General features: G+C 38.8%; 2 protein-coding genes across 2 annotated transcripts in view; one reads left to right on the top strand and one right to left on the bottom strand.

Moving 5' to 3' along the window:
* Positions 1-14,714, top strand: part of Dlc1 (DLC1 Rho GTPase activating protein) — a 436,178-nt gene that overhangs the window by 30,502 nt on the left and 390,962 nt on the right. The window lies entirely within an intron of this gene.
* CUNH8orf48 (chromosome unknown C8orf48 homolog) lies at positions 1,449-3,909 on the bottom strand. Its single transcript, XM_070016282.1, is given in 2 exon segments — positions 1,449-1,906; positions 1,908-3,909. Coding segments are annotated over 2 exon segments (1,881 nt in total). The 5' UTR covers positions 3,714-3,909; the 3' UTR covers positions 1,449-1,831.

Raw genomic sequence — 14,714 nt, 5'->3', positions numbered from 1 at the left:
GTATTCCTGGAAGAATAATACTATTTCCTTAGAGTGGGAATTAAGATGAACAATAGACATTCTACAGTATTATCTTCCTCAGAAAGGTTTTCTGCCCTCCACCTCCAGTCTCACACCCCTCCTCCAGCCCCTCAAGCTAAACTTTTGATGTAGACTTATTCATATATTTCATTTCTTCTTACTTTATACTTCTTCCTCAATTTACTTTATCTTCATGTCTATAAGTGGAATTGTTATCATTAAATTTATCTGTGCCCAATGTATTACTAAACCATTTTTATGTGTCGATCTGTCACATTATCATGCATATACAAGCTATTTAGATATTCTTTTTTTGACTGCCATACCATTACACATTTCTGGGGTTTTTTTGTCTTTATGTTTTTTTGTTTTTGGGTTTTTTATTTGTTTATGTTTTGCTGGTCGTGGAGCTTGAATTCAGGGCCTGGGCACAGTCTCTGAGCCTCTCTGTGCTCAAGGTTAGTGGTCTACCACTTGAGCCACAGCACCACTTCTGGCTTTTTTGAGAAGTTGGAGATAAGAATCTCATGGGCACTTTTTGCCTGGGCTGGCTTCAAACCATGATCCTCATATCTCAGCTTCTTGAGTAGCTAGGATTACAGTTGTGAGCCATTGGTGCCAAGCTTTCTCTATTTTTGTTGGGGAGTGGCTTTTTTGTGTGTGCGTGTGGCAGTACTGGTTATTGAACTGAAGGCACTGTGTTTGCTAGGCAGGTGCTCTACCATTTGAGTGACATGCCCATCTCTTCACATGGGTTATTTTTAAAGTAGATCACATTTTATACCTAGGTTGGCCAGAACTGTGAGGTCAGGTACATGGGGCATGCCACCATGTCCACACATGGGTTGAGATGGAGTCTTGCAAACTCTTGGGTCTCAAGCTGCCATTCTCCAATCTCTCTTCCCCAAATAGCTAGGATTTCAGGCTTACACCATAATGCCCAGCCTATAGTATTATGCAAGCTCATTATTCTTCTCCTACCCTTTAATTGTTGGCATTCCCTATCCTGATTAACTCAGCTCTTCTCTGTGGCCTTCCAGAATTGCTGAAAACACACGACTTTAATTTCCAACTATCTGCCTGGTGGGGAAAGATTTCCCTGCCTGCCTCCTTTATTTCATTTCATTAAACCTTTCCTCAAACTCTCAATACATGAATCTCAAATATACCTTAAGATACATCCATCCAAAAAAATTACACTGTTGATCATTACCATTACACATAGGCGCTTTTCTAGTGTACTCATCTATTTATTTATTTATTTGGAGACATGTTATCTCTATATAGTCCAGACTGAGATTAAGCTATTCATCTTCTCACCTCAGTTTCCTAAGTCCTGGGATGACATGCCTATTTCATTATGATTGGCAGGATTTCATATTTTATTGAAATTATCATTCATCCAGGTACACAAGTCAGAACCTTAATGAACACTGTTGACAGTTACCTTTTATTAAGTCCCGATAGTCATTTCATCACCAAGACAGGAAATTATTATTTCCTGAGAATCTGTTGCATAGTGGAACTTCATTCCATGTGTTTTGACAACACTCTGGTCCAAGCCATCAATTTCACTCTTCTGTTTTCATGTATTGTAAACGCTTTATAACTATTCCAGCTACAGCACTGCCTTCTGTTATCTAAAATGAACAAAAAGTATTTGAAAGTTCCCAATACCTCAAATCTGCACAGGAAGTATAATCAGGCCTTACAATCGTTTCTAGGTTGACTACAGGGATGATGGCGATCGCTCAAATACACAACAGGAATATCTATGCACATCGCAATTTATTGTTAACAATCACCACCTCTAGTTTAGTCCAGTAAGAGGCTTGAGAAGTGGTGGAGTAAATGGTGAATCAGGAGCTCTATTTCCAACTTGTTTACATCTTCTGCTTTGTATCTGACCTTTCAAAACTGGAGTATCCGGTCCGAATTTTCTCAGTCAGTCTTTTCCAGATTAATTTAGGATCATCTGAAAGCCTAGGGAGGGCCTGATGAGCTTCTCTAACATGGGTGAGAAAGTCTGTGGTATGAAGATGTTCATCTATTTTCTCTTGGAGTAGAAGTGTTTCCAGTAAAGTCTTCTTTTGTCTTATGAAGACAGATTGAGCCAGCTCTGCTCTTTTGCTGCTGCAATGGGGGCACTGAGAAGGAATGTGTTCCTTAACTGCTGCTATTTGTTTTAGAGTTTCTTTTGTGTTTTTAAAATAGATTCTGTTCCAAAGTTCATCTGGTACGGTACAACTTCCGGTGTCAACCTCTGTAGTCTCTGCATCCAATGTAACAGACAGCTTCTGATGCCTGCTTCTTTTCTTCCCTTTTGAGTCCACTCTATGATGAAGCAGGTTAACCTTGTTCGTACAAAAAGACTGAAGGGCATTTAATTCTTCATCAGATACCCGTGTGACTTTAGTTTGAAGTTTACTAACAGGTTGGCATCGTCCAGAGCTTGTTTCTTTGCCCTTGAGGTGGTTGATCCATCTTTGACTCAACCTATTTTCATTATTTTGGGGAGCTGAGAGCTCTGATTGCTCATCTCCTTCTTCCAAGCTGGTAATCAGCTCTTCACTTTCTAGTTCAGAGGCAATGGACCAGAGTTGTCCCCCACCAGATATGAGTGAACTGGGGGGTGGCTGTCCCCCGTGGGAGCTGAGTGAACTAGAAGATTGCTGTCCTCCACAGGAGCTGAGTGAACTGGGGGACTGCTGTCCTCCACAGGAGCTGAGCGAACTGGGCGATTGCTGTCCTCCATGGGAGCTGAGTGAACTAGGAGACTGCTGTCCCCCATAGGAGCTGAGTGAACTAGGGGACTGCTGTCCCCCACAAGAGCCGAGTGAACTGGACACAGGCTGTCCTCCACAGGAGCTGAGCGAACTGGGCAATTGCTGTCCTCCACAGGAGCTGAGTGAACGGGAGGACTGCTGTCCTCCACAGGAGCTGAGCGAACTGGGCGATTGCTGTCCTCCACAGGAGCTGAGTGAACTGGGGGACTGCTGTCCTCCACAGGAGCTGAGTGAATTGGACACAGGCTGTCTTCCACAAGAGCTGAGTGAACTGGACACAGGCTGTCCTCCACAAGAGCTGAATGAACTGGGCGATTGCTGTCCTCCACAGGAGCTGGGCAAACTAGGGGACTGCTGTCCCCCACAAGAGCCAAGTGAACTGGACACAGGCTGTCCGCCACAAGAGCTGGGTGAACTAGGATACTGCTGTTCCCCAAAGGAGCTGAGTGAACTGGGGGGTTGTTGTCCCCCACGGGAGCTGGGTGAACTGGGAGGTGATTGTCCTTCACAGGAGCTGAGTGAACTAGGATATTGCTGTCCCCCACAGGAGCTGGGTGAACTGGGGGATTGCTGTTCACCAGGGGAGCTGGGTGAACTGGGGGGTTGTTGTTCCCCACAGAAGCTGGGTGAACTGGGGGGTGGCTGTCCCGCACGGGAGCTGGGTGAGCTGGGGGGTTGGTGTCTCCCACAGGAGCTGGGTGAACTGGGGGGTTGTTGTTCCCCACGGGAACTGGGTGAACTGGAAGGTGGCTGTCCCGCACGGGAGCTGGGTGAACTGGGGGACTGCTGTCCCGCACGGGAGCTGGGTGAACTGGCGGACTGCTGTCCCGCACAGGGGCTGGCTGAACCGGCATTCGGTACCTCACCCGTCCGGGACCCGCAAGTCTCCACGGAAGGCTGTGCCATACCACCTGCGTCCCTTCGTTCTTGTTTTGAATGCCTGGGCTTCGGGGCCAGCAGGTGACCGCCGCAGAGCTTCAGACGCAGCTCCCCATCTGGCTGTAGCCGGGAGTGGGCTCCGGAACCGGTGAGCGGAAATCCACTAACTCACGTCGTCCCCGCGCCGAGGGTTCCGGGAGCCGCTCTTCCGGTGACGCCTCCCGGCTGCCGTGGAAACGGCGCCCGAGCATGCGCGGTGCTCCGCCCAGCGCCCCGCCCCTTCCTCCGCTGGGCGGGCACGGGCTCGGCCTTCCCGCGCGGCTCGCCGGGCCTGGCGTCTGGCCCTGCAGCTGCTCCTGCTCCTCCGTGCAGTATCGTGATCCTGGGCGTCTCCTGAGCGCCACCTCCCCTCCCCGCCTCGGTCTGCAGGTCTGCAGGATGAGTGCTGGGCCTGCGTCGCCTTTCCCCTATGGAGGGACTTCCAGCCGCCTCTCCCCTGACTCCGGGCTGTGTCGTGATAAGGCCACGCCCACCGGCCACGCCCACCCGCGGCGGACGAGCCCAGGCCCAGCCTCGCCGGAGCCGGTCCTGTCCCGCAACCTGCTGAGTGAGCGGGCTGGCCGCGGGAACCCACAAAAGCACCGCCTCGCCCAGGCCCAGTGCCTTTTGTGGAATAAGGACTGCCAGCTCAAGAAAACGCTTGTTAGTTCCTGAATTCCTGAATTCTCAAACTTAGACTGTTGTTACTCATGATGTATTCCTCTATAACCAGTATCAGACAAATGGCTGAATAAGTGTGTGTGTGTGTGTGTGTGTGTGTGTATAATTTATATGAGTGTATACACACACAGATATGGTAGAATTCTGACAGTCATTTTCAGAAAAACATAAAATCCTACTTCTGGACGTGGCGTGTTTCTAGGTTTTAAGAAATAATACTGAAATTTGGGTTTTAGTCCATATCTGATGTAATTTCAAAAGCATGATGGCCTTTCTCAGACACCTACTCCTCCGCTTTAAAAGGGACATGGTTCAGATCAATATAGATGGAATTACTATTCCCTAAATTTCACTCTAGCATCAGATGTCCAAAGGAATCTCTCCAATCAGAGCCAGCTACTCAATGAAGATAAGATTCCAACTTTTTTTGTAATTCAACCTAAATTTTATTTTCTCGTGTAATATTATTCTTTATAAAGAAGTAGTAGAGGAAGTGGCGCTGTGGCTCAAGTGGTTGAGTGCTAGCCTTGAGCAAAAGAGCTTAGGCTCAGTGCCCAGGCCATGAGTGCAAGCCCCATGATCACCACCTACAACAACAAAAAATTTATGAATTAAAGTAGTAGACAGTTGTAGGTAGTTTCAAGTAATTGCTAAGAGGTAGATTTTCTCTCGTGATTTTTATTTTAAACCTCTTGAACACATCTTCACAAATAAAATTTATAACCATTTCTCCCATAATTTGGAATAACAGAACTATCTTTTAAAGTACATTTATATCTTTTAAAACGATAAGTATCTGGAGTTATTTTTCTTTTGCTTTTATAATGGTGTCATAAATTGCTCTTGATTTTTAAAAAAATTAACTTTATCCTAGGAGCCAGTGTAGAAAATTTTGTGTAGAAAATTGTATATTTAATCAATTTATTTGTAATAAGTAGCAAAATCCAAAAGATAGTTTAATATTAATAGAAGCATTATCTAAGAAAGAAAGAAAGTAGCTTGACAGTATTAATCATCATCAAGCAATATTCTTGAACAAAGAAGGTCAAGTTTGACTTTAATCATAGAAAGTATATATCATACTCTCAACTTTCAGCTCTCTCACAAGTTAAGTTTAGAAATGACTTTACTTAAAATCCATTTTCTTTGTATTTGTTTTCCATTGGTGAAAGATTGTATTTACTTATTGTTTTCCTTGTGAGAATCACCATTACTGTGAATGAGCACAGATCATGCACTAATGGCAAAAACATACTCTATATTACTGAAAGATTGTTAACAAGACTGTTAAAAGCATAAACTTTCATACTTCTTTTTAAAATTAGATGTTTCAAGTAAGAGAAAAAATAGAAAATCATAATGGGAGGGGAGAATAATAATTTCATATTTATTATCAAAATCTTTCTATACTATATTGATAGATAAAAATCACGCTTTCCATGAGCTATTCTAAAAGCAAATCTTATCAAGATTTGCAGGAAAAAAATACAGTATGACATTTTCTGCATTTTATGGCTTCAATCAGGAAAATCAAATTTACTAAAAAAATTACTATTTGTCCCAGAAAAACTCAATAGCAACTTTCTAGTGTCTTAATAACTTTGTTACAGAATGCTACAACCTTAATTTCGTAAATATCTATGAATTTGAGGACAGTTACTACAAAATTATACAAACAACATTTAAATGTGAAAAGAAAATGTTGCATTTTTATTTTTCATTATTAATAGAATCTTCCTTACTAAGTCTCATCCATTTGAGGAACTATTGAAAAAAATCACTTTTTAATCAATAATATTCTAGCTCAGTTTTATTTTGGTAAATATTTTGTTAATGATGAAATTTTTATCTCCCTGAGTCTTTCCTTCCCTCTTCTTTCAAGATAATACATTGGTAAAAGAAAAAACTAAATGTTATTGTATTCAGTCTAATACTATTCTAATAAGAATAATGATACTATTAGAAAATGTAATTGTGAAATTGGCTTCTTCTATTTAATTGTGAATTGGCTTCCTCAGTAACAAAGTATCTAACATGTTGAGTATTTGCTCTACCATTGAGCTGTACCCCTAAACCCTCTTTCTAAGTCTTCTTATGTCTCGTCGCTTGTTTTCTCTAATTTCCATGGCTAATACTTCTAACAAATTATGAGCTAGCAATGGAGTTAGTAATCTAACCTTTAGAAATTGGGCGTTTCTCTTTATCTCATTTATAGAACAGATGAAATCTTTCTCATACTTTGGAAATGTTCTGAACATAGAAAAACAAGAATTCAGCTGTTATGCATTAGATAAAATTGCTTTATAAAATGTTATTATTGCAAAGTTTTCTGTAGGTAAGGAGATAGCTGATAGAGCAGAGATGATTCTGAAAACTTTATGAATTACTAGAGATACATCTCTCAAATTAAAAACTTTAAATAACTTATCATCTATGGCCTTTCAATATTAAAAGAGCATCACTCAATATACCCTGGTTTACCTTTTTTTTTTGGTACCTGTCTTGGAACTTGAACTCAGGGCCTGGGCATTGTCACTGAGTTTTTGCGCTTACAGCTAACACTCACTACTTGAGCCACAGCTCACTTCTGGCATTTTTTGGTGGCTAATTGGAGATGAAAGTGTTATGGGCTTTCCAGCCTGGGTTGGCTTCTAACATAGATGTTCAGATTGCAGCCTCCTAAGTAGCTAGAATGACATGTGTGAGTCATTGGTGCTGGGCCTAGGTTTACTTTTTTTTTAAGTCTAAATAAAATAAAATTCCCAAAATGCATTGTCTTAGTGTTAAGTAATTTCTTTGTGATGATTGCTTATATTTTAAAAATAATCTTAGACAAGTTGAATTTTATATTACATTTTTATAACTATATACATATACATTTTTATAAAATATAGTATAACAACTATTACAATGTATATAGCTGTTATAATATATACTAGAAACTCAAAGCTGGAATCTAGGCATTCTAAACCTCTCACTTTTAACTCAACATAAGTTTTATAAATAATAACATTGAATATAATTTCAGATACCTTTATTTTAAAAGAAAACGTCACAGAAATCAAGGGATTGGCAGGCTATTTCTTCTGAAAACTACAAGGACAGATTCCCATCCAAGTCTCTTTCTTCCACTTGTAATTGGCTATCTTTGTGATAGGTACAAATTCCCCCTTTAAAAATACATATATAGGACATTAGCCATATTAGATTAAGACCCTACCTAATGACCTCACTGAAATTTGATTATCCCTTTAAAGACTCTGCCTCCAAATATGGTCACATTCTGAAGTACTAGAGGTTAGGACTGGAAGCACAAGAATTTAGGTGGAGGCGGAGAATACAATCTAACCCACAAGATGTGGTTTGTACAAAAGCCAGATTAAAGGCTAATTACACAGTCTGCTTCTGGGCTAGACTTTTAGTATGAAAATCACCAGTGATCTTCTAAGTGGGAAGAACAGAGTCATTGTGCATGGGAACCATCTGCTTAGTGAGGATCACCTTTGTCTTCGATGAAGGTCCATGTGGGCTTCATATGTACAGTTAGATACCCCGACTCTGGCACAAATTTAATGCCCTAGCCTATAGAGTCGATTAGCCATATGTCAGGTTTTCATAAGTTATTTCAAGAAAGTAAAGTTATAATTTAAAAATAAGCAATTTTTCTTTTTTTCAGGTATTTTGATTGATATATTTCAGGATTTTTAATCATTTAGGTATTAAGCAATAATTTCTCATTGTTTCTCAAGAGTATCTGGTGAACTGCAAAACAAGTGTACATCATACTTTCTTAGTTTAAGGGTTTTTCTTGTATCTTTTTCTTTTCTGTTCTATTATCTCATCTTCTTTTCATTTTGATTGCTTTTTCTTTCTTTTTTTTCTCTCTCTTCCCTACACTTGTTCCTTACCTCCCTATTCACCTCTCTCCTCCTCCTTTTCCTCTTCTTCCTTCCTCAGTCTCTCTCTTTCTCTTTCTTTTTTCTTTCTTTTTTCCTTTCCTCTGTCTCTCTGTCTCTGTTTCTCCCCTGTCCCGCTTCCCACCTCTCATTTCTTTTGAGGCAGCCCAGGCTGGCCTTGAACTTGCAGTCCTACTATTTCAGTTGACAAGTATTGGGATTACAGATGAGTGCTATCACACTTGGCTTGCCCAGTTATTCTTGAAATATGTCCAATATATTTAAGGGCAGCAATAAAATTTAGCAACAAATCGTGTTAAATATGAATTTGAATTGCATAATCTGTTTTACATAATATCTAGGGTTCTGTCACAGACCCAATCAATATGTACTTAAGTTATTTTCCTTTCTTTGTAGTTCAAATTCAGAATGATTGCAGAGTCTTTATGCAGTGTAAAGGTATCTGAGTCCATGAGCCTTTGGCAATACTGTTGAAGACTGACTTTTAAGTCTAGGAAATTAATATAAATGAAGATCTAAATATAATGCATTTCCCACCAGAGCATGGAAGGTATATAAAATTAATATGAATTTGAGTTTTGTATTTTTATGTTTGTGAGGAAGTCTAGTATTCTACAGCTCTATAGACAAGGATGATGGGTTTGTAATTTACAGTGGTTTTCCTGGCAACTAGTATGTGGAATTATTTTTTTACTACACAAAATGTTGCAATACATTTTACTGTAATGGTTTTACTTACAAAAGAAGATTTTGCTGTACAATAAATATTCACATGATCACATAGGTTTGAATGATAGAAATTCCAAATTATTTCCTTTAAGATGACTCTTTTATACAATTATTTCATTAAATTGTTCAAAGTAAATCAGAAAATTGTATCATCATGCTTGGGAACACAGCTAATTCAATAAATTGAGTTCATAGAGCACCCTTATTTTATCTCTGTATTTTAGATAGGCATTTTCCATAAACAAACTGTATCACTGAAGAATGTAAAGCTGTTTCTTTAGAGCCTCCCATACTTAATGTGAAAGCTGTCAACCCAGAGGGCTGAAACAGAGCAAGATTATGAAACCTGAGTGAATAGCTCATTCTTCCCATCCATGCCCTGGCTGCATGCTGCCATGTGGCCCAACACTGAGAGGTATGCACTGTGATAGCTAATGAAGCACTTCCTTCATATCCAGCTGACCAGAACTCTGATTCGAAGCCTGCATTTTATGCTACTGAAATCTCACAATGTCAGGCTTTGTACTCGCTCACACAAGCTGTTTCTTGTTCCTTTGATGGCTAAATTTCATGAATCAGACTTGAGAGACCCCCTTTACTAAGAGTGTGGTGCCAAATTATTAAACCAATTTCTGCTATTTTGTGCATTTATTTTGTTTTTACTATCTCTTTTTAACTACAGTATCCTTCTCCCCTCCCTCATAAAATAATAACAAGAACATTTTGTTTTTAAAGCTAATTAGAAAGGAAAAACTTGTAAAAGATATTGGCCCTCATGAAGTCATTCCTGCATGTCAAATATACATTATGAATGTATATATGTACATATGTGTGTATATCCACATATATATGCATATATACATATATGTTTGTATATATGTATTATATATATATTATAATAGTAGAATGATGACCAAGAAGAATCTTCATCCAGTGAAGAGAATATCATTAAATGGACAAAAATAAGTGTGGCCCACTTGTTATGATTTTTTATGTGTTATTCTCAATGATGTTGGGTGATTTGACCCTTCCTTCTGTTAACTAGTATGTGAAATCCTGCCAAGTAGCCTCATGAACAATCCATAGCCATTCTCAGGAAGTTTCATAAAACATGAGCCTCCATGAATCTGAATATACATGTGAAAGGTTTAAAGGTTCCTCAAAATCTGTGAATTCTAAAACAGATAAAATTATGATCTCATACTCCTCAAACTTGAGTTGTGATCATCAAGTTTTTCATTTTCAGTAACAGAGATAGCAGCAGCATCTCAGGGAACTGTTGAGAATTAAGTAAAATAACACAGGTACGAGTTAATCTGCAATACCGGCTATTTGGGTAGTTACTGTCATTATTACAATTCCACAAGTGACTTAAATAAGACCCTGAGCACAGAGATTCTACTAACACAATGTGTTTTTTATTTGGGAGACTTCAAAAACAGCCCCAAATAGATGATAAACAGACATTGTTTCTCACACTTTACAGACAAGTCAGTCCATAATGAAAGCACCACTACTCAGTGTCTGCTGAGAGCCTACTTTCTGTGTCCTAGATGGAGCTGTCTTCCTGTGGCCTCTACTGGTAGGAAAGGAAAGACAGCTCCATGGGGCTTGTGTAAAAGGGCACTAATCCAATCACAAGGCTTCCACCCTCCTGACAAATGCCCTCACCACCAGATACCGTCACATGTGGGGAAGGATTTAATATATAAATATAAATAAGCAAATATATTTAATAGATATATACTTAAATCTTTAGTGTTTACCCTTCTGACTCCTAGGATTCACATTTGTCTTTCACCTCCTCTATAAAATTTATTTGAAGCATTACTAAAGTTATGTACATAAAATAGGTTGAACAGAAAGTTGGGGGCCAGTTTACACCTGTAATCCTAGCTACTCAGGAGGCTGAGATCTGAGGAGCATGGTTCAAAGCCAGCCCAGGCAGAAAAGTCTGTGAGATTCTTATCTCCAATCAACCACCAGAAAACTGGAAGTGGTGTTGTGGCTCAAGTGGTAGAGCTCTTGCCTTGAGCTGAAGAGCTTAGGGACAGCACCCAAGCCCAGAGTTCAAGCCCCACAACCGATTTAAAAAAATGTAGAACAACAAAACACAAGCTTACTTCCTCAAATTAAAAAATGAGGTGATTAAAACTTAGGAACTCATTGAGTCCTATTATCTTAACATTTCTACCATCTGTATATAGATTCTGATTTTCTGTTTCCTTAATTTTAGTGAATATCAAAACTTCTGGCCAAAAGTATGTAAATACTAGAAAAGTCAATGTTTTAATGCCAGTTTTTGTTCAAGTTAGCAGAGACAGCCTCTATCTTTTCTTTGCTAACATGTAATGTGCCAAATTTGTTAAATTCTAACTGCAAATATATATCCCCAAATAAAGATTTTTGTGGGGTTTTTTTTGGCAGTTCTGGGATTTGAACACAGGACTTTGTGCTTGCTAGACATGGGCTGGTAGGCTGAACCATAACTCAGGGTCTGTTTTGCACTGATTTTGTTGTTGTTGTTTGTTTGTTTGTTTTTAAATTGGGTCTCACTTGCTACCATGCTCAGCTGCTTTCATTGACAAAGTCTCAAAGGCTCTCCTGACTGGACAAGTCTTGAATTGTGATCTTCTCTATCTCAGGCTCTCAACTAATTTAAGATTATAGGCATGAGCCACTGGTACTTACATACAATTTTGTATTTGACTTTTCTCTTTAGATTCTTAGGTAAAAATTTGTTCTATTAAATTTTCTAATTCTTCACTAATGAAAATTCTGTGAGTGAAAAAGCCATAATCTATAATAATATAGTCATATATGCAAAATAGTATAATATTTTATATAATTATAATCACAACATTAATAACATTGTTGCCTTTGTATGTGAACTATAATGTTTTCAATAGGTGCAGATAATATTTTCAATAGGTACTTCATACTACATATTAAGTTATTTTAAAATGTGTCTAATCAAAGGTCTAAAATATGATAATAGCTCTCCTCTTAGTTCCTTAATGAGTGTTTCACTGTTTTGTTTAGAAATATGTTTAAAAAGCAAAGTTTAATTTCAGAGGAGAAATGTTTGTATCGCAAGTTAAAGCTAAAAATATGGTTCTGCCAACCTTTGAAAGATTAGGTATAGCTGTTATTTTTTCATATTTTCAACCTGAGAACATTAAAGTATTTCACTATGTTATAGGAAGAATCGAAGTAAGTATTTACATAATACTGAATAAATATATCCAAACAAGATGATTAATCTAAGTAAGGACAAATTCTATGTGTGAGATTTGCAACATGCTGTTTTGTCAGTCTATTGATCCGTTTAAGTCTTGCTCTGAAATTTCATCTTGATTGGTCTCTCAACATTCGTACTATTTTTCTGACCTCCTGGGTGTGATTTGTCCAGCTTCCTTCACATACCAGAGTATCTCACAATGCCCATTGTCCACCGTCACTTCTAGTATGGTCTGTTGATGAGTCAAAATCCATGTTTTATACTCCCAGAAAAAAATAACATCGAAAGCATTGTCTAGCATCATACCTCCAGCTAAGAATATTCAATAAAACATTATACATATCTAAACTTTGAACTTTCAGAAAAATAAGTTGATTTTCTACTATTTTTTTCCTACTTGTTGTAAGTATGTAAAGATACCAATGCTACAGAAGCTTGGGAATGAGCAGTCTTTGCTAGTGATTGAAGAACAGCAGACATTGGGTAATTAGGATATGGTCAAATGGTGGTGAAGTACTAATGCACATACACCCCAGCAACCCAAAGCTCCTGAATACTGGGAGTCATCCATGGCCCTCCTTCTTCCTCACCATCTACAGCTGGTCAATTCAAGATTGCAATACTCGAAGAAATAAAACTCTCCCTCTTTGCAGATGACATGATCTTGTATTTAAAGAATCCCATAGACTCCACCCCCAAATTACTCAAGCTGATTCAAAAGTTTGGCAAAGTAGCAGGTTATAAAATTAACCCCCAAATATCAATGGCTTTTCTGTATGCCAACAATGAGAAAAGTGTGGCTGAAATTAGGAAAGCAATTCCATTTGTAATAGCCCCACAAAAAATAAAATACCTAGGAATTAACTTAACTAAAGAAGTGAAGGACCTTTATGATGAAAACTTTAAAATCTTAAAAAAGGAAATCAACACAGAACTTAAAAAGTGGCAAAACCTCCCGCTCCTAGATTGGAAAGATTAACATCGTGAAAATGGCAACACTTCCCAAGGCTATCTACAAATTCAACGCAATACCTATCAAAATTCCAACCTCATTCTTCAAGGAAATAGAACAGGCAATCCAAAAATTCATATGGAACAATAAAAACCCCAAATAGCAAAAACGCTCCTCAATGGAAAGAACACTGCTGGAGGAATATCAATACCAAACTTCAAACTCTACTATAAAGCCATAGTAATCAAAACAGCTTGGTATTGGCATAAGAACAGACCTTAGGACCAATGGAATAGAATTGAAAACCCAGAAATGAACCTACAGACCTATAGCCATCTAATCTTCGATAAGGGAGCTAAAACAATAGAATGGAAGAAAGACAACCTCTTCAGTAAATGGTGCTGGCAAAATTGGTTAACTACATGTAGAAAACTAAAGCTAGATCCTTATATATCACCCTGCACCAGAATCAACTCCAAATGGATCAAAGACCTTGAACTCAAAGCAGACACTCTGAAAACATTACAGGATGGAATAGGAGAAACCCTAGGTCTCCTTGGCTCAGGCAGAAATGTTCTGAATAGAGACCCAGAAACACAACAAATCTAAGAAAGGTTGGACAAATGGGATTGCATAAAGTTACAGAGCTTCTGCAGGGCAAATGACATAGCTAGCAAGATCAATAGAAAGCCCACGGATTGGGAGAAGATCTTTACTAGCCATACAACTGACAAGGGTCTCATATCTAAAATATACTAGGAACTCAAAAAATTAAGCCTCCCAACAACAAATCCTCAAAGAAACAACTGCCCAATAAATAAGTGGGCGAAAGACTTAAAGAGAAACTTCTCTGAAGAAGAAAGAAGGATGGCCAATAGACACATGAAGAAATGTTCAACATCCCTAGCCATAAAAGAAATGCAAATCAAAACAACATTGAAATATCACCTCACTCCAGTTAGAACAGCAAAAATCAAGAACTCTAACAACAACAGATGCTGGAGGGGATGTGGACAGAAGGGAACCGTACTTCATTGTTGGTGGGAATGTAAACTTGTTCAACCACTTTGGAAAGCAGTATGGAGGTTCCTCAAAAGACTTCACATAGAACTCCCCTATGACCCAGCAATCCCACTTTTGGGCATTTTCCCAAATGTTTACAAACAAGACCACACTAAAGCTACCAGCACAACTATGTTTATTGCAGCATTATTTACCATAGCTAAGATATGGAACCAACCCAGATGCCCCTCAGTAGATGAATGGATCAAGAAAATGTGGTATATATACACAATGGAATTCTATGCCTCCATCAGAAAGAATGACATTGCCCCATTTGTTAGGAAATGGAAAAACTTGGAAAACATTATATTAAGTGAAGTAAGCCAGGCCCAAAGAAACATAGGTCCCATGGTTTCCCTTATTTGTAATATCGAGTATATGTATGAGTCAAGCGGAAAAGGTCAGAT

This window comes from Dipodomys merriami, unplaced genomic scaffold (genome assembly GCF_024711535.1).
Source record: "Dipodomys merriami isolate MVZ:Mamm:240054 unplaced genomic scaffold, mDipMer1.0.p SCAF_12, whole genome shotgun sequence".
Lineage (NCBI taxonomy): Eukaryota > Metazoa > Chordata > Mammalia > Rodentia > Heteromyidae > Dipodomys > Dipodomys merriami.
Note: the sequence above shows the minus strand (reverse complement) of the source record. Positions and strands in the feature narration are given on the sequence as shown.